This window comes from Eschrichtius robustus, chromosome 3 (genome assembly GCF_028021215.1).
Source record: "Eschrichtius robustus isolate mEscRob2 chromosome 3, mEscRob2.pri, whole genome shotgun sequence".
Lineage (NCBI taxonomy): Eukaryota > Metazoa > Chordata > Mammalia > Artiodactyla > Eschrichtiidae > Eschrichtius > Eschrichtius robustus.
In genome coordinates this window covers 67,941,527-67,967,929 of record NC_090826.1, presented here as the reverse complement: position 1 = coordinate 67,967,929, position 26,403 = coordinate 67,941,527, and the positions used below count along the sequence as shown (strand labels likewise).

At 35.0% G+C, this 26,403-nt stretch overlaps 1 protein-coding gene across 9 annotated transcripts in view; it reads left to right on the top strand.

Annotated features, from left to right (window-relative positions):
* ZZZ3 (zinc finger ZZ-type containing 3) overlaps positions 1-26,403 on the top strand; it is a 109,662-nt gene that overhangs the window by 22,089 nt on the left and 61,170 nt on the right. For 3 of the 9 annotated variants that reach the window (XM_068540132.1, XM_068540123.1, XM_068540125.1), the window contains exons 2-6: positions 3,295-3,606; positions 5,339-5,414; positions 16,070-16,203; positions 17,812-17,965; positions 23,022-24,577. In XM_068540132.1, the coding sequence (XP_068396233.1) occupies positions 23,073-24,577 (1,505 nt within the window). In that variant the 5' untranslated portion in view covers positions 3,295-3,606; positions 5,339-5,414; positions 16,070-16,203; positions 17,812-17,965; positions 23,022-23,072. Of the gene's footprint in view, positions 1-3,294; positions 3,607-5,338; positions 5,415-16,069; positions 16,204-16,285; positions 16,357-17,811; positions 17,966-23,021; positions 24,578-26,403 lie in introns of all 9 variants that reach the window. The other 6 variants (XM_068540124.1, XM_068540129.1, XM_068540126.1 and 3 more) reach the window with 5 other exon arrangements.

Below are 26,403 nucleotides of genomic sequence, written 5' to 3'. Positions count from 1 at the left end.
CAACAATATATATTAAATAAGGTGTATTTAAACAGAAACATGCATAAAACAAGGTTATGTATTGATCAGATGATGAAAATGTGACCAGAGGCTTGCAGGAACTTAACTCTGCATTTCCCTTGGGAGAAAGGGTTCAGTATTGGCTAATTCAGTGTTTTGTGGCAACTTTATGGAACATAACTACTGTGAATAATGAGAATCAACTATATGAGACTTGTTATGGCAGTTTTAGGTTTTTGAAATATCAAAACTAGCTTGGGAACTCCTTAACCTCTCTAGATTCTTAGAGGTGGTGGAGCATCCACTTAGAGGTGGATTAGTATGCTGGTGAAATTTTTTTGTCCTCTCTGAGATAATTGACAGTAAAAATTCAAGAACTTAGGAATTACTAGAGATCTGATAAGATTTCAAGGGTTTTGCATTTTGATATTCAGCCCTTGATGATGATATCAAAAAATATTTCTGGGAGGACTCTGTCCTGAGAGAAGAATGGTAAAATGTCCTAATTCAATATGACTCTTTACCTTAGTTTGTCTCCTGTTGATTTTTTTATTTGCTTTTAAGATTTTTCCTAGTCTTTTAAAAAAAAATTTAATTTTATATTGGCATATAGTTGATTAAAAATGTTGTGTTAGAAGACTTTTCCTAGTCTTCATTGTTGGTCCTTGATTGTTGTGTTGACCAAAACCATTGAGAATTCTTAGGACAGATGGAACATGTCTTTTAGAAAGGGTTAAGTAATCATTTGTTACCTGTGACTGGCTTTTAAAGAAACTGACATTACGTAACATCCTTAAAGATAAAAATCACTGAATAAAATTAATGGAAATTTAGCTTTTTCTCTAAATTTAACTAATTGATAAATTCATAACCATTCTAGAGCATTGCAGAATTTGAATTTAAAATCATTATAAATATAAGACTTTTAAAAACTGAAGTATAGTGGATTTACAATATGTGTAAGACTTGTTTTTAATATTTTAAAAAAGCACTTACAATCGTAATTATTTGTAACCATTTTCAAAATGTTATGTACAGCTAGGCAGCTCTGAAAGATAGTTTTAGTGAGGAATATTACTGAAAGGAAGACATTTATACAAATTGAAGTTAATAGAGGGATCTTTACATCAGACATTTCACATAGGCCTTGCTGAATTATTAATACTTACGTTGCAAATGTTTACTGAAGGTGAACCATTGTACAGAGCTGAGATTTTATCTTAATGATGGTAAGTGCATAGTAACATAACATGCTCAGTTAATGTATCTTGAAATGAATCAGTCTTGCTAGTCCAAGAATCATTTCCAAACTAGTCTGTTCCATGAACAACCAAGCTAGTTTGGACCTCAGAATGATGTATAGATGCATTCGCATTTCATTTTTTGAAAGTCATCAGTCAACTAAGGGAATATTTTTGACTTATGAAGTTGAAAAGTTCAGATTGTTTATCTCGCTTCAGGCAGAACTAAATCAAACTGTTTAAATGATGGCCCTTTAGGGCTCTTTTTCCTTCTTTTGCTTGGCCACGGGGAGTTTCAACCTTATTTTTTGCTACTCTAGAGAAAAATCCTATCTGTTAGGCTATTTCATTAGCCATATAAACAGATCTCATGGAGGAACTGTGATTGGTGCTGCTTCCGTCATATGCTCTGTGTGTGTGTGTGTATGTGTACATATACATATATACATGTAGATGGGGTCAGCCATGTTTAAATCAACTGTATCAACACACATTAGTTTTACCTGTTCTTGAACTTTATATAAATGGAAACATACAGTATGTACTCCTTTGTGTCTGTCTTATTTGGCTAAACATTACGCTTATGAGCTTTTTATTGTTCCATGAACTTTTAGCTTATTTTCATTGTTGTATACTATTTCATTGTGTGAATAATCAACAAGTTATATATCTATTGTTGATGGGCATTTAGGTAGTTACAAATAGTGCTGCTATGAACGTTCTTATACATGTCTTTAGATGAACATATGCATGCATTTCCCTTTTTTCCCCCATATGTATGCATTTCTATTGGCTGTATACCTAGGATTGAAATGATTGGGTCAGATGGTGTATATTTATTGAACTGTAGATATTGACAGTTTTCCAGAGTGGTTATATCAGTTTACACTCTTGCCAGTAGCGTATCAGAGTTCTGGTTGCTCCACATTCTTGGTCAATTTTTTTTTTTTTTTTTTTTTGCCGTGGTGTTGGCTTGTGGGATCTTAGTTTCCCGACCAGGTATTGAACCCGGGCCCTTGGCAATGAAAGCACCAGAGTCTGACACTGAACCGCCAGGGAATTCCCTCTTGTCAATTTTTGTTTTGCCTTTTTAAAAAATCATAGTCAGATGGTTTTGATTTTTGTTTCCTTGATGAATAATGAAGTAGAGCATCATTTCATGTTTATTGGCTAATTGGCTTTCATTTTTTGTGTGGTCAAATCTTTGCCTGTTTGAAAAATATTAGGTGTGTATCTTGTTCTTATTGGTTTATAGGAATTTTTAAAATATATTGGAACATGAGTCCTTTTTTGATTGAAATATACATTGCAAATATCTCTTCCCACTCTGGATTGCATTTTCATTCTCTTAATGGTATCTTTTGCTGAACAGAAGTTCTAAAATTGTAACATAATCCAGTTGATCCATTTTTTTCTTTTTTCTTTTCTTTCTTTTCTTTTTTTGTTTTTTTTTTTGGCCGCAACACGATGGGGATCTTAGTTCCCCAACCAGGGATCGACCCAGTGCCCCCTGCAATGGAAGCAGTCCTAACCACTGGACCGTCAGGAAATTCCCAGTCCATTTTTTCAAATGCTGCTTTCTGTGACCTGTTCAAGAAAATCTTTGCCTGTTCCAAGATGATGAAGCTGTTCTCGTGCTAAGAAGTTTTTAAATTTTTCTAAAAAGTTAAAAAAAGTATTTTACCTTTCCCATTTAGATCCGTAGTCTGTCTGAATTGATTTTTGTGTATGGCATGAGGTAGTAGTCAAATCACATTTTATTCCATATGGATATCTAGTTGACCCTCTGTAATCTATTAAAGAACACCTTTCTTTCCCCACTGTACTATAGTTTTACCTTTGTCATGAATCAGATGACCATATTTGCTCATACCCCTTTTGGTTAAAAAATAAGTAGCTGTTTCTTTTAAATATTTAAAAATACTGTCATGACTAAAATCCAGTCAAACTATAGGTAATTATAGAAGAAGCAATTTTAATTTTGATCTTACAGATCATTTGTTTGATCATGTTGTGTCAATATTAACTATTTAATTGGCTTGCTTCTCTTAAGTTTTCTATTCTAGGAGACAAATAGGAGATAAATACAATGAAGGGCACTTTTCGTATCAAGCCTTAGGCGCTGTCTTGTCTTCAGTCTTCACACCTTTCCAAAGATGGAAATCTTTTCCCTCTTCATGAACAGAGAGAGGGAATGAGTTTGCAGGAGAGACTGAATGACTTACAAAGAAGTGTAAAACTCTCTTCTAGTTCTCTGTTAAATGATGACATTCATTAAACAAGAAGCATATGCAGAAAACAGTAATGGACCTGTCAAAATATCTTCTGCGTTTGATTAGCACTGGGATATTCTCACAGACTTCATGTAAGTAGGGTAATGTTGTTATTGATATTCCTAAGTAAATCTATATATATATTTTTTAATTTTATTTATTTATTTATGGCTGTGTTGGGTCTTCGTTTCTGTGCGAGGGCTTTCTCTAGTTGCAGCAAGTGGGGGCCACTCTTCATCGCGGTGCGCGGGCCTCTCACTATCGCGGCCTCTCTTGTTGCGGAGCACAGGCTCCAGACACGCAGGCTCAGTAATTGTGGCTCACAGGCCCAGTTGCTCCGCGGCATGTGGGATCTTCCCAGACCAGGGCTCGAACCCGTGTACCCTGCATTGGCAGGCAGATTCTCAACCACTGCGCCACCAGGGAAGCCCAGTAAATCTATATTTTAACTTCTGGTAAATTTGACTGTTGACAGCCATTGGGTGGAAGTATTAACATAGGTCATGTATCATCTGTTTATTAAATATAACCTCTCTTGTTTTCTTCTGGAAGGAGTTCTTCATTCACAGTGTTTATAGCATTATTACCATAATGTAGAGAGCCACATAGTCTCATAGATTGAACTCTGGTTTGAGCAATAAGACCTAGGCTCAAATTCTGGCTTTATTAGTTGTGTGATCATAGGCATTTCTTGAGTTTGTTGCCATATGCTACAGGAAATGAATATCATGCCTATCCTGTATACTTTTGAGATTGTTGTGAAGGTATAATGAGAAAGTTGTTATTGTAAAGCACAGTATCAAAGTGGTTAAGACTCTTTTCTGCCACTTAATTATCTGTGTAATGTTGAAGAAAATATTTAACTTTTCAAGCCTTAGTTTTCTCATGTGTAAAATGGGAATAATAATAGGACCCCCCTCCCCCCAGGTTTTTGAGAGTTTTAAATGAGATGATGAATATAAAGTATAGTGCCTAGCATTGGACATAATACATGTTAACAATCATTATTATGTGTATCTATTGATTATGTAATATGTACTGGAAGTACTTTACATAAATTATTTCATTTAATTCTCAGGATAATTCTGTGTGGTAGGAATGCTTTTTCCCCATTTCACAGGTGAGGAATGAGTGTCAGTTAATTGCTCAAGGTCACATTTAGTTTGGATCGGAACCTAAAACTCTCCTCCCACCCCAACACCCAGTATATTAAGATTCCTTTCAAATATATACTGTAGGTACCTTTACACCGTATAGATGAATCACCTTTGATTCATGTTTACAGATCTTTTCAAAGACTGATTTTGAGTTTTCCAGTGTTTTCAAATATCTTTTATTCCAGTCTTCCTAGGTTTCTTTAATTTGCTTGGTAGACTAGAACTTCTACTACAGAAATAAACATGCTTTGTTGATATGTAGTTAAGAACAGTTAATAGTTTGTTTATAAGCCACTAGACTCCTTGAGTCTGGCTGACTTAGCTATTACAAAGTGACTTTAGACTTTGCCTCTGGTAAGGGAAAAATACTCTGATTTTATCCTCTGTTTGTAAGGAGCTTACTTCAAGTTGAAGTGCAAAATTGTAATTGACTTTCTAGCCAAGGGAAGAAGGTCAGAAGACCCCAAAATGAAAAAGTACCTAGCTTTAAATATTTCTGGTTGAAGTCTTTTGATGCTGTGTCTGGGAAAATTGAAATAGATATTGTTTTCAAGGGAAATTTGGAGAACTCTATTGAGGTTTTCTTCTTTGTTCTTTTAATTTTTTTTCTGATGCAGTCCAGTTTTTGAACTTGGAATACTAATAGAGACCTTTAAATTATCCTTAGGCATTATGATGGCCTTTCACATTTCATTCCATCACTGTAAAATGGGCAGCATTCAAATGAACTCTCTCACTTGGTGGTATGTATTTGTTTAAAAAGCATTTTTAAGAGTTTTTATGAAAAGGTTTATGTATTTGGGATCAAAAGATTTTCTACTGATAATTCATCTGTGCAGTTGAGGTTGTAAATCATTGGGAAAATGTGAATTTTTATCAACAACTTGGAATATATGTTCTTTGTGGAGTTAGATATAGGTGTTTATAAAAGATAACTTGTGTATTTGTAGGTTGTAATAACACCATTTCCCAAACATTAATCCTTCTCCTATAACTTTATTGTTTTGTTTGCTGAAGATTTGACTCCCTTAATTTTTCCTAACTAACATTAGAGCATTCACTAATATACCGTAAGTCAGAGAAAGCAGATTAAAATGATCTTCCTTACCCTTGTGCTGTGACATCATTAAAGTGCGCATAATGTACAAAAAAAATATGATGAATGATTGGATATGGGTATGGGTGGGTGGGTTGGATGATAGAGGAAGAGGGAATTAAAAAGGTTACTCCTAGGATTTTAGTTTTGGCAGTAGGGTATTTTGTAGTATCATTCATTTAGGTAAGTAATTCTGATGGAGGAACCAGGTATTGGTATTGGGGCTGAAGGGAAGAGGTGAATTCACTTCTGAACAAGTAGAATTTGAGGTTTTTATGGAGTCCAGCAGGCAGTTGGATATAGAACTGAAGCTCTGAAGGGAAATGTAGAAGCTGATGTATAGATTGAGGAGCCCACAGCATTGAAGTTATTGTGCAAGGATGAAAGAAGGCAGTAACAAAAGAGGGAGTAGGACAGAACCTTGCAGAGTACTCCTGAGCAGAGGAGGAGTAATTCTTAGAATCTTTGACTTTCTTTTAAAGCTCACATCCAGAGTATTAATGATAGTGAATTCGGTTTGGCCTGCTTCCAAAATCTAGGTTGAAGTGGCTACTGTCTTGCCACTTCCTCTGATAATGCACTGGTATTTCTCCCATAGCAGTAACATCCTCTGGAACTGTCCTTCATGTTTCTGCTCTTGCTGTCTACAGTCTGTTCTGTACAGAGCTGTTGGAATGATCCTTTTAAATAAATGTCAGATCATGGTACTCCCTTGATTAAAATTCTCCAGTGGATTTCATCTCACTCTGAATAAAATCCAAAGTCCTTACCATTGCCTACCACGTCCTACATGATCGCTATTCAAATGTTAGGTCATTCTTAGAGATTGTCATACTGAGTGAAGTAAGTCAGACAGAGAATGACAAATGTCATATGATAACGCTTATATGTGGAATCTAAAAAAATGGTACAAATGAACCTGTTTACAAAACAGAAATAGAGTCTCAGATGTAGAAAACAAACTTATGGTTACCAAGGGGGAAAGGTGGGGGAGGGATAAATTGGGAGATTGGTATTGACATATACACACTACTATATATAAAATAGATAACTAATAAGAACCTACTGTATAGGACAGGGAAGTCTACTCAATACTCTGTGATGACCAATATGGGAATAGAATCTAAAAAAGGGTATATGTATGTATATTATAACTGATTCACTTTGCTGTACAGCAGAAACTAACACAACATTGTAAATCAACTATACTCCAATAAAAAAATTAATTAAACAAATGTTAGGTCATTGGAGAATTCCCCCCTGACCACTCCCATCATTTTCATTGTCTTATCTTGCTTTATTTTTTGTAGTATTTATCTGACATAATTTATCTGTTGAATTGTTTATACAAAATGTAAGCTCTGTGAAAGCAGAAACTTTCCTCTTCCCAGTGTCCAGAACAGTGCCGGGACCACAGTTGGTCCCAGTTAGTATTTGTTGAATGAATGAAAACAAGTGACAATATTGGTTGTAGTCACTTTCCTGCTTAAATGTTTATTCTTTTATTCCCTTTGTTCAAATTTATTAGGGTACTCTTGTTCCCTTCCCATTATGCTCTTGAGTTCACATTCACACAGCAGCCAGAATGATCTTTTAAAACTGTGTATTAGATTGCGTCATTCTCTTCTTTAAAACTCTTCTATGGAGTAAATACTTCAGATTAAAAATACATAACAAAATTAAAAAGTAAATGAAAAAAACCCCAAAGATCAAATTCCTATCATAGCCTACAAAGCCCTTCATGGTCTGGCACCTGTCTGCTTTAAAGCTTATTTCATGATGCTTCCTCCCTTGCCCACTTAAGGTCCAGCCTCACTGGCCTCATTTCAGTTCCTCTGATATGCCAAGGCTTTTTCTGTTTCAGTACCTCCATTGATACTGTTTCCCTTTTCTTAAACATTTTTCCCCTTACTGATTTATCCTCCATATTTACTTTTAGTTTGAATAATGTCTCAGTAATAATGTTTAATTAATGTTTTCTAAGCATCAGGGAAATGATACGGGAGGCCTTGCTATAAACTAGTTTTGGTGAATGAAATACAAGTGAATAGAAGAGTATAGTAAGTAGTAATTTTCATACTCCTAGGTGAATAGTTTGAGGGAGGGTGGGCAAGCTTACTGTCACGCAATGACTTTACCCTTGTTTTTAACTAGAGCAGCTTTACTTTCTTCTGTTTCTTTAGCATATAATTTAAGAGTTCTTGCTTTAAAAAAGAGTTCAGAAAATACCACATGTGCTCAGTGGTATGATAAGAGCTATGCACAGGATTCCCTGAGAACACATAGCTTCTTTATGGCTAAATTTGTTTTTAAATTAATTAATTAATTAATTTTTTTGGCTGCATTGGGTCTTCGTTGCTGTGCGCGGGCTTTCTGTAGTTGCGGCGAGCGGGGGCTACTCTTCCTTGCGGTGCACTGGCTTCTCATTGCAGTGGCTTCCCTTAGCGTAGCACAGGCTCTAGGCGTGTAGGCTTCAGTAGTTGTGGCGCACGGGCTTAGTTGCTCCATGGCATAGTGGGATCTTCCTGGACCAGGGCTCGAACCCGTGTCCCCTGCATTGGCAGGCAGATTCTTAACCACCGCGCCACCAGGGAAGTCCCTAAAGTGTACAGTTTTAATGGCATTAAGTACATTCACATTGTTGGGCAGTCATCACTATCATCCACCTCTAGAACTAATTTGATTTTGTAAAACTGTAACTCTATCCATTAAACAATAACTTTCCATTACCCTCTTTCCCTAGTCTCTGGAAACCACCAGTGTGTTTTCTATCTCTATGAATTTGACTACTTTAGTTACCTCATATAAGTGGAATCATGTAGTATTTGTCCTTGGTTGCTTGTGCTTTTAGGGTCATGTGTAAGAAACCATTGTCTAATCCAAGGTAACAAGGATTTATATTTATTTTTCTTCTAAGAATATTATAATTTTAGCTCCTACACATTGGTCTTTGATTCATTTTTAGTTAATTTTTTAATGTAATGCAAAAATAGGTGTCCAGCTTTCTTTTGCATGTGGGTATTCCATTTTTGTTAGCACCATTTTTGGGGAAGATTATTTTTCCCCCATTGATTTATCTTGGTTCCCTTGTTGGAATAATTATCTTTTAAATACAGAATCTACAGTTATACCACTTCTTTTTTTTTTTTTTTTTTATCTATTTATTTGGTTGTGTCCGGGTCTTAATTGCGGCATGTGGGATCTTTTGTTGTGGCATGTGGGCTTCCCTCTAGTTGTGGCACACAGGCTCTCTAGTTGAGGCTCGCGGGCTCAGTTGACCCGCGGCACGTGGGATCTTAGTTCCCCGACCAAGGGTCGAACCCACGTCCCCTGCATTGGAAGGCAGATTCTTAACCACTGGACCACCAGGGAAGTCCCTCTTTGTTTCTTAATATTAATAATTTATATATTTTTTTCCTGATCAGTCTGGCAAGAGATTTATCAGTTTTATTGATTTTTGTTTTTCTTTTTTTTTATAAGGTATTTTAATGGTTCTACAACTTTTTTTTTTTAATTTATTTTTATTTTTGGCTGTGTTGGGTCTTAGTTTCTGTGCGAGGGCTTCCTCTAGTTGCGGCAAGCGGGGGCCACTCTTCATCGCGGTGCGCGGGCCTCTCACTATCGCGGCCTCTCTTGTTGTGGAGCACAGGCTCCAGACACGCAGGCTCAGTAGTTGTGGCACACGGGCCTAGTTGCTCTGCGGTATGTGGGATCTTCCCAGACCAGGGCTCGAACCCGTGTTCCCTGCATTGGCAGGCAGATTCTCAACCACTGCGCCACCAGGGAAGCCCGATTTTTGTTTTTCTGTTTTCAGTTTTCATTGATTTCTGTTCTTTATTATTCCCTTTCTTTTTTATATAGGTTATATTATTCTTTTTTCTCTAGTTTCTTAAGGTGGAAGTCGATGTTATGTTGAGATCTTATTTCTTTTCTAATGCTTTCTGCTATAAATCTTCCTTTAAGTGCTGCTTTTGTTGCATCCCACAGATGCTAATATGTTGTGTTTTTATTTTCATTTAGTTACACTATTTTCTAATTTCTCCCTTCATTTCTCTTTCTTCTTTGACTCATGGGGTATTTAGAAACATGCTATTTATTTTGAGATATTTTGGGATTTTGAGATATACTTTTAGTATTGATTTCTAATTTAATTCCATCATGGTTAATTTATATTACTTGAATCTTTAAAAATTTATTGATTGTTATTCTTTCCAAGCAACTTTTTCCAAATAACTATTTTAAAACTGATTTTAGACCATTTACATTAGCTGTAGTTAAGTTTAAACCTACTACCTTGCTATTGTTTAAAATTTTTTCCTATATTGTCTTTGTTCTCTTTTCCCTCTATTCTGCCCTCTTTTGGATTTAGTATTTTTTCTTTTTTATGTTTTATTTCTTTTGTTGGCTTATTAGCTATCATCTTTTATTTTTGCAAGTGATTGCTTTTAGGGTTCATAGTCTACATCTTTAACTTATCACAGAGTATCTTGAAATTATATTATACCACTTCACATGTAGTATAAGAACCTTACAACATTGTATTGTTGTAAGGTTGTTGTTGTGCTATTATTACCTTCCTGGTTGTTGTGCTATTATTACCTTCCTGGTTGTTGTGCTATTATTACCTTTTACTTCTGTGCATGTTATAAACTTCACAGTATATTGGTATTATTTTGTTTTAAATAGTCAATTATCTTTCTTTTAAAAAAATATATTTATTTATTTATTCATTTTTGGCTGCATTGAGTCTTTGTTGCTGCGTGTGGGCTTTCTCTAGTTGCAGTGGCTTCTCTTGTTGCGGAGCACAGGCTCTAGGCACGTGGGCTTCAGTAGTTGTGGTGCACGGGCTTAGTTGCTCCGAGGCATGTGGGATCTTCCCGGCCCAGGGCTCGAACCCGTGTCCCCTGCATTGGCAGGGGATTCTTAACCACTGCGCCACCTGGGAAGTCCCACTTATCTTTTAAAGAGATATAACAACTAAGGGGAAAACTCTTTTAGATTTACCCTCATTTTCCATTTCTGGTGCTTTTCATTCATTTGGTTAGATCCAGAGTTCCAACCAGTATCTTTTTTCTTCTGCCTGAAGAACTTCTTTTAACATTTTTTTTGTGGGAGTGGGGGCTGCGCCACACAGCATGCAGGATCTTAGTTCCCTAACCAGGAATTGAATCCACGTCCCCTGCAGTGGAAGCACAGAGTCTTAACCACTGGACCTCCAGGGAAGTCCCCTAACATTTCCTATAGTTTATTTCTGTTGGTGATGGCATCTTCCAACATTAACCATTTGAAATCATCTTTATTTCACCTTTGAGAACATATCTTTCAAAAACTATCGAATTATCAGTTGATAGTTTCTTTCAGTATGAAGATAAACTTCACTGTCTTGTGTCTTGTGTTGTTTCCAGTGAATAGTCTGCTTTCAATCTTATTCTTCCCGTGTATATAATGTGTCATACTTCTCTGTCTGCTTTTAAGATATTCTTTTTTTTTTTTTAAACTTGTTTAAAGCAATTTGCTTATGATGTGCTGTGGTTTTCTTCATGTTTCTTGTGCTTGGGGTTTAGTCTCTGTGATCTGTGTGTTTATAATTTCCATCAAATTTGAAAAATTTGGGGCCATTACTTTTTCAGACATTTTTTTCTGCTTCTTTTGTGCACTCCAGTTACCCATCTATTAGGCCGCTTGACGTCTCACAGCTCATTTATGCTTTTTTTATTCAGTCTTGTTTGTCTCTGTGTTTTATTTTGTAGTTTCTGTTGCTATGCTTTCATGTTCATTGACATTTTCTTTGCAGTATCTAATCTGCTGTTTATCCCAACCAGCATTTTTCATTACTAGAAGAATCAGTTTTTAAAAATATCTTTCATATCTGTACCTAACATGTTTAATCTTTCCATTTATCTTTCTGAATGTATTAACTACAGTTATAATAAATGATTTAATGTTCCTGCCTAGTAAATCTTTCATGTATGTGTCCTTTTTTATTGATTGATTTTCTCATTATATGTAGTATCTTCCTGTGTCTTAGCATGTCTGGTAATTTTTTATTGGATGCCAGGCATTGTCAATTTTACGTTGTTTGGTGCTGGACGTTTTTGTATTCCTATAAATATTTTTGAGCTTTGTTCTGGGATATAGTTAAGTTCCTTGCAAATGGATTTATTCTTTTGGGGCTTGCTTTTAATCTTTGTTAGGTGGGACTAGAGTAGTCTTTAGTCTAGAGCTCATTTTGTCCCAGTACTGAGGCGATGCCCTCCTGAGCACTGTACTTGATGTCTTATGAATTATGAGGTTTTCTACTCTGGCTGGTAGGTATACAAACTATTCCTGACCCTGTGTGAGCCACGGGCAGTGGTATACTAGAGCTTGTGAGGGCCAGTTTTCAAAATATCGGGAAGTTTGTGAGCTGGCTTAATTCTTAATAGAATTAAATTATATATACTTACAGTTAAATCAATTATATTAAGAATAAAGGTGATAAATACTCAAAACTCATTACTTCCAAATTATATTATTACTTATTAGTATTTTGATGCTTTGGTGGTAATTTATTATATCACTATTTTAGAAATATTCTGTAATGTTTAATGTGCTACCATGTATCTCTTCCCATCTTTCACTCAGTGATATTCCTTGATAGCTTGAAATTGGCCATGGGTAGGAGTATTCACACCAGAGTCATTGGTAACCCTGCAAACCAGGAACTATAAACCACCAACTGCCCTTAGTTGTTACACATTTTCTAGCATACCCCTGGCTATGGGTGGTTTTCCAGACCTTGGATACACTGCATATACTGATCAGTGCTCAGCTCAAGACTTGAGGAGGACCTCTGCAGATCTCCTGAGGTCTTACTTGCTCTCTCTGAAGCTGCCTCCTCTCTGGTACAAGTGTTCTGGGAACCTTAGCTACTTGGGTCTCCTCACACTCTGTGCTTCATTTTCTTAAATCAGGGAGACTGCTTTGCCTGGGATCACCCTCCTCACTCTGAAGATTGGAAACTCTCCAAGCAGGAAGCTGGGGCTTTGCTTTATTTGTTTCTTCTCTTTCATCGATCACTCTCCTATATTGTCTGGTTTCCAGTGTCTGAAAAACATTTTTATACATTTTGCCCAGATTTTTAGTTGTTTCGGATAGGAACGTAAATCTCGTCTCTGTTACCCTGTCTTGGCCAGAAGCGGAAGTCCCTTGGAAGGGTTTTAGATCAGAGAGTGACAGAAATGTGCACTTTAGACCCCGCTGTAGACCATGCATTTGTAAGGGACAAGACTTAAAGTAGAGGGACCAATTACAAGTCATGTGGGTTAGTTCAAGTGAGAAGTGATGAAGGCCTAATGTTAGTCATGGATGACACTAGAAAGGTGGGGAACGATTTGAGAAACGTGTAGGGGGAAGAATCTAGTTCAGGGTTTGTAAAAGGATGGGTCATGAGCCATTTACATCTCAGTCACCTGTAGTGTTTGATAAAAATGAGGATTCTGTGTCTTGCCCCAACTTTATTGAATCTGAATTTCTAAGGATGAGGTTTAAAAATTTGTATTTTAAGTAAGCCCCTAGGGTAATGCTTACAAACACTAAAGTTTCAGAAGAAAGTGATGGAATTTTTTTTCCAAAGGGTGAGCCTCATCTTTGGGGGATCCCCTACATTGGAATGACCTGAAGTGGTTAATTAAAAATAAAGATTTATGTGTGCATGTCCAGAACTGCTGAATCTGAATTTCTGGGGCAGTTAGTTCCAGGAATTTCTTAGGCACACTAAAGTTTGCCTACTTTGCAGGTATAGTCTCACTGAACTTCATAGTAACCCTGAGATGTAGTCGGCAGGTATTATGTCTCCAGTTTTATAGGTGAAGAAATGAAACGCAGAAGTGCAAAGTGGTTTTCTCTTGGTCAAACAGTTATTATTGATGGTGGGTAGAGAATCATATTTCCTTCTCCTTCCACCAAATCTGATGCTCTTTCTACTTCCTTTCTGTTGACTATATAATAGGCTTATCTCTGAAATCTGTAGGAGGCATCCAAGACATTGCACCTGTGGTTACAAACAATTTAGGGAGCCAGGAAAGTGTGATCTTCTTGGTCATACTTTGTACCAAGTGAAAATTCGGTTCAGCTCTCTATAGCAAGTAACTGTGATAAACTTAATTGTCTAGGAAAAGTATTTCTGTCTTTGACCATTATCTTAATGCTTTTTACAACCAGCTTTGAATGTCCCTCTCTCTGTTTTCTTTTAAAATCACTTAAAGCCATAGTGTAGTGCAGTGCATGTGTTCAGTATTTTTGCTTATAACAACTGAAGAATTGGGTGTGAAATATGAATCTATATTATAACCTTTGTTCTGAGTTTTTTTTCCCCAAGGTCTTATAAAACTAAAAAAAAAAAAAAAATTCAGTGTCTTATAATTTAGATTGCATTTAGCTTGGATGTCACAGTTTTACTTTTATAGTATGTTGTGTGGCTTATAACTTTGCTATATTAGTAGAACTGATATATTTTCTAGTGAGATTTTCTGTAGTCTTTCGAAGTGATTTCATGTGTGCCATGAATCTGAGATCCGTAATCTGTTTAACACAGTAGTACTAGTGTTAGACTGCAAATGGTAGGAAAAGTAATTCTTTTCAGTAAAGATTGGTTTCTGGATTTGCTTTTGGAATTCTTGAATAGTCAATGAATTTTGTTAGTACGCGAAAACAAGCAATGCTCTGTGGCAAAGAATAAATAAGGCCTTAGGAATGGGATTTAAATGGTTTGTTTTCTATTTTGTATGCTTTTCAAAAGACAAAGTAGCTAAGTTTTTTAAACTTCTGGAAGTAAGTTACTATATTTAAATAGTTCAAGTTTAAAAATTATTGTAGCTTGTCACAATTCTAAGTAGCTTCTCTGCTCCAGAAAGCATATAGTATTTGTGCAGAATCTTAAATATGAAATGTATAGTGCATGAAATGAAGACTGCTATGTAGGGAATATAAGAAGAGTTTTGACTACTTTAACTCCTTGCTTGTTACAAGAGAATTTATATCAACTTTTAAATTTAGGAATACCTAGATCTGTATTAATTTTTTATGGCATTTCCTAAAGTCTTTTTTAACATTTGAAAACAAATGAGGGAATGCACTGGCGGTCCAGTGGTTAGGACTCTGCGCTTCCACTGCAGGGGACCCAGGTTCAATCCCTGGTCAGGGAACTAGGATCCCACAAGACGTGTGGAGCGGTGGGGGAAAAAAAAAAGAAAACAAATAATAGGAATGAAGTGTTTGAGGATAGATATTAGTATTTCTTAATCGCTGTCTATTGTTTTTTTTCCCTCCAATTAAAAAATATTTAAATATAATTGACATTATGTTAGTTTTCTACTGTATTTTAGTGAAACTTTTCACTGAGAACATATCAGGTTGACAACTCCAGTAACAAATTTTATCCACAAAAACAGATATAAGGCTATGTGCATTTTCTGTGTAGATTTTTACTCTTTCTTTTTATTATACAGGAATTTGGAATGGTACACCATGCTGAATCATTTTAGAATGCCATTGATAGATTTCTTTGACATATATATGACTTTTTTTTAGCTTATTTTTCCAATAATAAATGGGTAGAAATGACTTAAAAGTTTTATATAATGCTTTTCATTATCATTGTAAGCACATTGATGTGTTTCTCAGACTTGTAACCTACAACCATGTGTATGTTTTTAAGAAGCTGACTTTTTTTTAAGGAACGTTTGTACAGCTACATCTTGATTTGTTTCTTCACTTATTTTGTCACATTTATTTTCTATTTATATTCAAAATAACATGGTCAAATTAGTCACAGAGGGATAATCTAACCAAGACAAAAATGTTACTTTAAAAGACATAGAATGTTTTAAAGTCACATTTAGGGGAAAGTCATGATCTTTTTTACTGCATTCTTAAGCTTTCTAGATTTATTCCCTAATATTGTTATAAAACACAAAAAAGTACTTTTCTTTTAATGTCTGAGAAATTACAGATATATCTGTATGTCTACATTGGTAGTCAGAAAAGGAATCTAAGGAGCTCTAAAACTTGTTAGAATTTTAATTTAGAATTAAATTTGAAATATTTTATGTGGGTACTGTGAGAGGCATTTGTAAGAGTATTAACAAATCATCTTAGTCTGCTAAAAAATAACACATATTTTGTAGCTAAATATAAGGAATTATTTGTGAAATTTATTAGAAAATGCAGTGTGTGGTGTGTTAAGAAATATTATCAGTTTTATCCACAAATCTGTAAACAGTAACACATCCATAGTGACTATATTGTGGTTTCCCTTCACAGATATCAAGTTGTGCTAGTACAACCATATAAATAAGTAATACCTGAAGTCTCAGTGTAACATGGACATTAACAGTGATGACAGATAAATGCAGACGCTTGGGAATCAAATACTAGGCGAAACACTTTTTAAAAAGGTAAGAACAAATGTAATCTTAATTAAGACCAAGCGGGCTTTAGTTAGTGGAAGTAACTGAAGTTTCTTTTTCACTGTATTAGGCTTTTAAGAAGCCTAATCTGCCTAATCATCTGCATGATCCTGTTTATCTCAATACTGGTAGAACTCAGCTGTAAGTATCAATTCTTCTGTGAAAATAACTGTTGCAGATCTCCTTGCCTGGCAAAGATCATAATGGATGATGTTTCAACAGCAAACCCTACCCAAATAGGATAGTAACGTGACTGATTGGAACTTGATAGAGCGCTGGAATGGGCGTGCCAGTGAATACTCAGAGACACATCCTAAACTGTGGATCCTCTTTGGCTCTGTTGATTGCTGCCATCTCCATACACCATACAGTGTAATGCTTTACCATGTTTGTGAAAGGATTTCAGGGTTGAGTACAAAGGCGTTGGCAATTCGAATCTGTTATAAGAGTGAAGTTTCAAGTCAAGGGTTACTTTTTTGTAGGACCATTTTTCACTGTGCACCTTCCTCATGTTAATTTAGAACATTTTTTAATGTAGTATTAAATCATTTTATTTAGACAATTTTCCTACCTTGTGCTTTTCAAGAATTTAGAAGACATATCTGGGAGAAGTTGCATCTATAGATATTAGATATTAGCCTTGTTGCCCTCTTGCTGACTAAAACTGTAATCTATTTATTTTTTCTAGGCAGTAAATCTAGTTTACAAAGCTTGATAATTGCATCAGTTTTTATTTTTAAAAATTTTTTGCATTAGTTTTTAAGTTGCAATCCTTTACCAAAAATAGTGTCACTTTTAGAATATCTAGTTTTATGTTTATAATAAAGTGACAATTTCCATCATGAACATCGCTAGTCTTTTTCCTGGTGTTCCTCCTTGTTTTTGGATGGGCACTCATAGTAACCCATTTATCCAGATTCTCTGAAAAGGATATCATAATACATTATTATAAAGTAAAAACTGTAATTAACCAGACTGTCCAAGAAATGGATTATAATTAGATTAATTAAAATATCTGGCCAACTGGGTACTAAAGCCAGAAAATCCTTTTTGTTTTTGTTGAAAATCCATATGCCAAAAATAATAGAAATTTCCCTTTATAAAAAATTTCCCTTTGTAAAGTCTTGTAGCACTTTATAACCAAAGTTATAATGTATATATATTGCAGAAGACTTGGTTGATTCTTTGTTGTATATAATCTAAATTATTTTTGTTGTTCACTCCCTAGTTTTAAATACCTGAAAGCCAAACTTTGGGAAGGCCTCTAGAATAAGAGTAAGAGATTATAAATTCTGTATGAGAAATCTTCTTATCAAGGGCAGTCTTTGGGTCACCTCAAAACAATATTGCCTTAGACTCTAGAAAAGAACTGAGTTACATTTTGACTCAAAATAATACTGAGTTGTTGTAAAGATTTAGTATATTTCAAGCTCTTTTTGGTTTGTTTTTGTTGGTTTCTGAAAATCCTTTTCCAGTTTCTTGATATCTCTGAGGCTACAAAGTTAACAAGAATTACCAAAGATGTTACTAAAATATTTTAGCATAAGTTAATTTGCTTCTTTAATTCTTTTTTTTTTTATTATTTTATTTTTAAAGAAAGGAATTTAGGAAGTTCTAGTATTCTCCATGGCTGAAGCTGAGAGTCTGAAACCATGATGCTTAAGCTCTATTCTAGATCATAGCTCCAACTCCTTCAGGATATAAGGAAAAGAGATAATATTTCCACAATGATAGATCTTTGGTTGTACAGGTAAGTTATTTAGTTTCGTAGTAGTGAAGACAACTGTAGTCTGTTTGTTTGCCTGTAATTAAGGAGAGGAGGCTTGTTATTTTTCTATACTTCCTTTGGTGCATGGAAAATTGTGCAGTCTGGGTAGCTGTTCATAGGAGTGCAGAGCTATAGGGAATGGTGTAGGGATGAAGTATTTTCCCAACAGGGGATAAATGAAGTAACTTAAAGTACATTGGAATCTCTAGAGCATTATACCTTTCTTTGACACTCTAGGTATTTTTGATTCAAGGGTAGTATGAAATTCCTTGACTTCTCTTTTTCCCCACTTGTCTTTTAAGTGTATATTCATTCAGCTCTCTCTATATCTATGTCTCTCTGCCTACCCCCTCGCCCCTCTCTGAATGGGGAAGAAAGAAGAGATCCCTTTAAACAAGGGATCAAGATAGTATGTAATAGAGTTCCCAGGGTTCAAAGAGGCTGATATTAAGAACCTTAAGTTGAATTGCATAGGTAGGTCCCCAGGTCTCACTCTCCTTCTTTTAACCTTATAGATACTTTTGACATTATAGATAATAGTGGTAATTGCTCAGCGAAGAAATTTGTCTTAAAATAATTGTATGACAAGGATAGTCCCTAAACTGTTATTAAACAGTTCCTGTTTATGTTCTAGACAAATAGAAAAAGAATCATTGGTAACACTTCCCAATTGCTCTTGCTCTTTTTGCCTTTCACTTTGGTTTGTCTGCATGGTATCATGACCAGTTCCTAAAAACTGTTCACTTAATAAAACTAAATAAATATCAGCTAGAACATTGATGTTAATGAAGGATTGCCAGTCCTTCAATTCCCAAAATAAACCATACTACTTCAGTAATTATAGTGGAACAAAAGCTTACAGTCAGTGTCTTTGAAATATCTTTTGAGATTTCTAAAGTAAAGGTGATAGATAGCTGGAGTAGTGTTTCATTAGGTGGACCATTTTACTTTCAGTCACTGAAACAGTGATAACAGATGTGATCACAGGGGCTGGAAATGTATGATCTGAAACATAGCTGATACTGTTTCAGAGAGCGTTTCAGAATCCTATAATTATATTTGAGAATCCTATAATTAGATCCTACAAGTAGATTCAAATTTGGGAGAGAGTAGTTCAACAGTAAATAAATGGGTGAGACATATGGAATTATAGGTAGGATTTGGGCCTTAATGTGAATGGATAGGGTAAAATTTGGTTGACTCTCCTTCTGAGATATGTTCTGCAATAGAGTGAAAACTTACGAAGGTGGGGAAGAGAGGAATTCTAGTGATTGATTATATTCTCTTCCCTCTATTGTAGAAAATGCCATATTCATTAGTTGGTGGATAACATAGGAAAAACGTCATTCTAGTTGCTAGATTGGGTTTTGCCCATATGAATCTGTTAACTAACAGTTTCCCTTAATTCTAAAACTAGAGTGATTGATTGAATTACCAGTTCTAGTTGGGTGCTGGCTAATGTTTAAACCATGTTAACTATTTACTTAACTAACAGGGGTATTTTCTGAGATATGTTGTTTGTAAATGAGTTTCTTTCTCTTCCTTTAGCAACTTAATTTTTGGCAGGAATGTAATTTTGTACTCCAAACCTCTTCACTGAATTTCTTTAGTAACTCTTGTGTTATGCTGCTAAAATGAGGAAGACAACTGCTTTAGTCTATAATACTTTATTTACAAAGCATGGCAAAACAATGTTGAGACTTGGTTGAGATAATTGGAACATTGTTAGTCTCTTTTCGGTAATTGAATTTTGCACTCAGTTTATCAGATAACTACAGAAAATATGTGTCTTTATAAATGCTTATTCAAAAATAGAAAAGATAATGAAGAAAAAGGTTAGAACAGAAGAAAAAAATCATTAGAAGCAAGAGTGTTGAAATTTCACTTAACTCTAATCTTCAGAATTTTAACCAATTTAATACCTTAAGTATATATAATATGTTAATTTCAGGCAAGAGATTTTTATAGTCCTCTGTTTGGTGCTTCCTTAGCCAAAGGGATAATGGTTTTATTTATAAATTTTTTATTATTAGGATTGAATAAAGAATTAAAGGATATGTTATAAGTGGTCTAATTTAGTTTGAAACTTGATATATTTTAATAGACTACTGTCTGGATGCAGTGGCCTAAGGCAGTGCTTCTCAAACCCTAATAGACATTTAATGACCTGGGAATCAGATTAATTGGACGGTCTAAGGCAGGGCCTGATATTCTGCATTTGTAACAAGCTTCCAGTAGATGTCCATGGTGCTAGTTCTCAGGCCACACTTTTTTTTTTTTTTTTTAAGACTTTTATACTTTAAGGACAGTAAATATGAGTCACCAAATTTCTGTACAAAATATCCTATTGGTTTCTTTTTTTTTTTTTTTTTTTAACTTTCTATTGGAGTACAGTCTATTTACAATGTTGTGTTAGTTTCAGGTGTTCAGGCCACACTTTGAGTTGCAAGAGTTTGAGGTACCACAAGGGTTCTTATCACAAAACAGTTTCGTTTAAAATATGGCCCAATAGCATAGGGTTTGAGAACTCTAAAACTTGGACTTCATTGTAGTTGTGAACGGAATAAAAAGATTTTTAGGGAGCAAAAGAAATGAAAAAAGTTGTAATATTTCATGTTGATCAGTGTTTTGATCACTGGAATGGTGAAGAAATAAAACAGACCCTCATTATAGGTGGTGTTTTATAATGATATATATACATTCTTTGTTAGTAGTTTTGGGTACTACTAATAATAGGATTATTTCATTAATAATGATAAGGCAGAAATTTTGCTCTCATTTGGATTGGTGTGGAGAGAAAAGGGCTAGGAATGCCTGTTACCGGAATCATTTGAAGTTTATATGCCCTTGACTGGCATCATATTTTAAAAAATAAACAGTTTTTTTTGTGTGTGTTTATAAAATATTACTATTGTCAATATTATTTTTGAACCATAAATCACAAATATAATCAAATTGGCATTAAAGATATTTGCATTAGGTTTTGTAAATAAAGTTTATAAAATTAACTTGTTTTCTTTGTTATATTTACATAGGTATTTAATATTTAAAAATCTGTAATCTTCAAATTTGAAAGCTCCAGATTTGGGTACATGAAACAAATACACTGATTTTAATATTTTTTAGTTTGTGCTCTTTGGAAACATCATTTGAAGTTTAACTTAAAGTTTTTGTAATTAAAAGTGGATATTTATGGGTCATTCACTGTTTATTACCTGTGAATAAAAATAGACTGTAATCTTGATAAGAAGACTTTAACAGAAGAGAATTATACATCAGGTCTGACTAATGAGTCCCAAAAGAGTAAAAGTTTACTTTGAAAAGCATTATTTTTAAGTTCTGATCAGTGTTCCATACTTACTGTTCATGTGATTGCTATGGAATTCTCTAGAAAGAATTTTCACACTTTAATCCCAGGGCTGATTTTGTGAGTCTTGTAAGGTTTAAAAAAATTGTTAATTAAAAATTTAGATGCCATACTCTGAAACAAAACTAAATTCAACTGACTTACATATTTTGCAGGATACTTCTTCACTTTATTCATTTTGTCAGCAGGCAGGAACAAGAAGGCAGTTTCTTTTTTTTGTATGTGATACCGTGTTGCTGTATCTTCTGTAGTTCTTAATAACCTTTCCAACTGTTAGATACTTCTAAGTTGAGGCAAAGGAGAGATTGTATTTGATTTGTGGGGAGAAGGGTAGAATGGCATTTGGAGGGTTATGGGAGAGTGAGCTTGTGGGAAAGCTGGCAAAAGGGATGAGGGAAGAGGGTCCTGTGCAGCTTTGTACTACAACCATTACTGGCCTCTTTTCTCTGTCCATCCTGCACCCTATTCGAAGTCAGGCAGTGAAGTGGCAAAGTATCTTTTGAAAGCTAAATACAGGAGGAGCAGAAGAATGGAGACTTGAAATTGTAACAGCTCCTTTAATTCTGCTTGTTGGGAGAACCTTGGGAAATAATCACTGAATCATTCAGTTTATCCAAATGGATCAATCAGGGCAGTTTTCAGTTTCCTTCTCATTTGTATTATAGAAACACCAAAGCATTCACACCAGAAAGCCTGCTCATCTCCTCAGCATGCATTAATACTGTGGCATACACATATACTCAGGAGTTCAAGAAGGAAAGGATGGGGTTATATGTGTATTCCTGATTTCTTAAATGTAATATTTGTTTGGCAGTGTGCTTCTTTCCGTTTTTCTTCTGTCCTCTTTAGAATACTTCCTTTCACTTGCTAATTTGTGGCTCTACTTCTAGAGACTAGGGTGGCTTGGCTTTGCTCTGTATTGCTCTTAGCAAGTATAAGCTATGGTTGTGATTTCTGTTCATCTGCTTAGTTATAAAAAATTCTACTGCGATTTCTGTTCATCTGCTTAGTTATAAAAAATTCTACTGCAACCAAAATTTTTTGGATGCCACGTAGTTTGTTTTCAAAGAATTTGACCTGAAACTCATTTTAGTAAGAGTGAATTAAAAAGAGCAGAGCCTGTCTTTTTACCTCCCAGAAGTGTTTTGAGAAAACATGAGAAGTGATTGGGATAGTTTATGTGATAGCTGCTATATAAATTCAAGATTATTATTTTAATAACCAAGATGAAGTCCTGTCTTTGAGAGAGATCTTTCTGGGCCCTTTGCCCCTGTATATCTGAGAGGTAGATACATAGCGAGGAAGGTTAAGAGCATGGAATCTAGAACCCTGCCCAGCAGTTTACTAGCTGTGTGAATTTGGACAGATTACTTAAAGTGTATGTGCCTCAATCTCCTCATTTATGAAGTAGGAATGATAATAAGCACTTATTCTAATTGTTGTTAGACTTAAGTGAGTTAACGTATGTAAAGCATATAGAATGAATCCTGGAATGTATTAAGTGCCATATAATTGTTAGCTAATGTTATCACTTTTGGAAATGTTAATAAAATAATTATATCACAAAACTTAATATGGCTATACATGGATTAAAAAGTTATAGCTTTATACTTTTGTTTTAGGTGTATTAACTATTACCTTTTTCTCATTATTTTGTTTACGTTTTTGAAGGTTTCCCAATGAGTGGATCATGATGACCGTATTGTAGGGACTTGCCATAGTATGGCTGCTTCCCGATCTACTCGTGTTACAAGATCAACAGTGGGGTTAAACGGCTTGGATGAATCTTTTTGTGGTAGAACTTTAAGGAATCGTAGCATTGCTCATCCTGAAGAAATCTCTTCTCATTCTCAAGTACGATCAAGATCACCAAAGAAGAGACCAGAGCCTGTGCAAATTCAGAAAGGAAATAATAATGGAAGAACTACTGATATAAAACAGCAGAGTACTCGAGAGTCATGGGTAAGCCCTAGGAAAAGAGGACTTCCTTCTTCAGAAAAAGATAACGTAGAAAGGCAGTCTGTAGAAAATTGTGAAAGAAGGCAAACAGAACCTGTTTCACCAGTTTTAAAAAGAGTTAAGCGTTGTCTTAGATCTGAAGCACCAAACAGTTCAGAAGAAGATTCACCTATAAAATCAGACAAGGAGTCAGTAGAACAGAGGAGTACAGTAGTGGACAATGATGCAGATTTTCAAGGGACTAAACGAGCTTGTCGATGTCTTATACTGGATGATTGTGAGAAAAGGGAAATTAAAAAGGTGAATGTCAGTGAGGAAGGGCCACTTAATTCTACAGTAGTTGAAGAAATCGCGGGCTATTTGGCTGTCAATGGTGTTGATGACAGTGATTCAGCTGTTGTAAACTGTGATGACTGTCAGTCCGATGGGAACACTAAACAAAATAGCACTGGTTCCTATGTGTTGCAGGAGAAATCAGTAGCTGAAAATGGGGATTCGGATACCCACACTTCAATGTTCCTTGGTAGTAGGAAGGAGGACAGTTATATAGACCATAACGTGCCTTGCACAAATTCAGAAGTGCAGGTCAAGTTGGAGGACCGCAAAATAGTAACTGCCTGCCTGCCTGTGGAACATGTTAATCAGCTGACTACTGAGCCAGCTACAGCCCCCTTTTCTGAAATTCATTCATCTTTAAGGGATTCTGAGGAGGAAGTAGATGTGGTGGGAGATAGCAGTGCCTCAAAAGAGCAGTGTAATGAAAACACCAATAACGCCCTGGACACAAGTCTTGAGAGTATGCCAGTCTCCGGAGAACCAGAACCATCTTCTGTTCTAGACTGTATTTCAGCTCAAATGATGTCTTTATCAGAACCTCAAGAACATCGGTATACTCTGAGAACTTCACCCCGGAGGGCAGCCCCTGCCAGAGGTAGTCCCACTAAAAACAGTTCTCCTTGCAGAGAAAATGGACAACTTGAGGAGAATAATCTTAATCCCAGTGAAACAAATGCACCTGTTAGTGATAATATAAGTCAGTCTCTCACAAATCCTGATGAAATTTCTCACAATGAAAAAGGCATATGTTGTGACTCTGAAAATTATGGGAGTGAAGGACTGAATAAGCCATCCTCAGAGGCAAGACTCAATATTGGACATTTGCCATCTGCCAAAGAGAGTGCCAATCCGCACATTACAGAAGAGGAAGATGATGATCCTGATGTTTATTACTTTGAATCAGATCATGTGGCACTGAAACACAACAAAGAGTATGTGTAAATATGGTAACCATGAATTCTGCTTTGTTTATTATTCCCCAAGTTTTCATTTATTCATAAATGTCTATAGCATTTTTATTACAGCTAAAATTAATGCTTTAGCTGAAATTTTGGGTTTAACACAATGATATTCTCAACTCTTACAAAAAAATTTTCCAAAAAAAAAGACTAACATCCAGCTTTATTAGCCTTCTCAATGGCAATACGGTTTTCTAGTTTTGAGATTTCACACATCTCAAATTAGAAAAGACATGTGGAAACATGGTTGATGGTGTTTTTATTTTTAATAAGTTTTATATCATTTGAGTTAATTTATAAAATAGAAACATCTTTAGTTATCACAATACACTTTGATTTATAGTTGTAGAGCTTTATGAAGTGTATATGGTATCCACATAATGTAGAACAATTACTGAGTGAATAAACATCATCCAAATAAGGGAAATCTGGCAGGCTACAAATCTACATTTATCTTAGTTACTTACATCTAATTTCCAATTAAAACTTTTGATTTAAACAATGTGCTTTATGCATCATCTTTGACTTTTGTGATATAGAGAAGTAGATATTACTGTTAATACTGTGACAGCTAGTTGTATGTTGTAATTAGCTTATTAGCAAGAGTTCAGTCTGCTCTATAGTTTACATAAAGCATTTGAGACAGATTTTTTTTTTTTCCTGATTCTAAATTATAAGGGGAGACTGTATCTTAAAATACTATCTGTTCTCAACCTTTGTGATAAAGGTACTTTTTAAAATAAAGAATTCCATGTCCGGATTTATCACGATTTTGCTTAGATTTTCTTTAAAGTACTCTGGGCAATAACAAATGAATTGGAGCTATGTCTAAATCGTGAAAGGAACTGTTAACAAAAGTGCTTATCATAAATATCATGATCAGCAATAGTAAAAGATAGACTTAATCACGTTTACTTCTACAGAGTAGGCTTTTGAATAAATATCACAATCAGATTATATAAACTGCGTAAAAATACTTATTTGAGGAACCTTCTTAATGTTTTTGTTGTGGCAGCTGTCAGATCCTGCTATATATTGGATGAAAGTATCAAATCCTGCTTGTAGAATATAATAATCTTTTACCACGCATTATAGATAGTTTAGATTTGTATATGATAACATGGTGGCCTTTTAGCATAGGTCTCTTTTCTGAAAATTTTCTTCTGTTTTCTTTATAAACAGCATTTTAATATTGTGTTTAATGGATCATTTTATCTGAGCATTTTACTTATTTTGTGGAACTGTTAGCATTTTCATGTATTTGAAATGTTTGAAGTCCAGTTTGAGATGAAAAACAATTCATAAATGAAGTTTTTTCAATTTGAGATAAGTTGAGTTCTTACCATTAGTATCATGTATCAGTTTTCAAAAGTAGAGTTTTTTCCTGCAGGCACTAGGAAGCAGAGCATGTGTCTTGGGGGAAATACCGAAAAGTCTGGAAGTATGCATATTTACAAAATGATATTCTGTTAATTCTATTCTTTGCTTTTTATTGTTTCTTTGGCAAAAGAGGTACTCTCTTATTAAGGGTTAACTGGTTATTAATCATGGAAAATATTTTCCCATTAGTACATTATGTTACTTTTTTGGTAAGTGCTCTTCTGGTGATTCTGAAGAATGATGTTCCTATAAAATGATTATCTAAAGATAGTGGCCATAACATTTGAAGAGTGAGGTGCATATTCCTAAACCTTTGAGAATGAGAACAATAGTTTCATGGGTTCCTTAGGATATACAGAGTACTTTGGAATTTGGATGATAGTTGCTTTATTAGGACAGTGTTCTCAAGTTAAATTAGT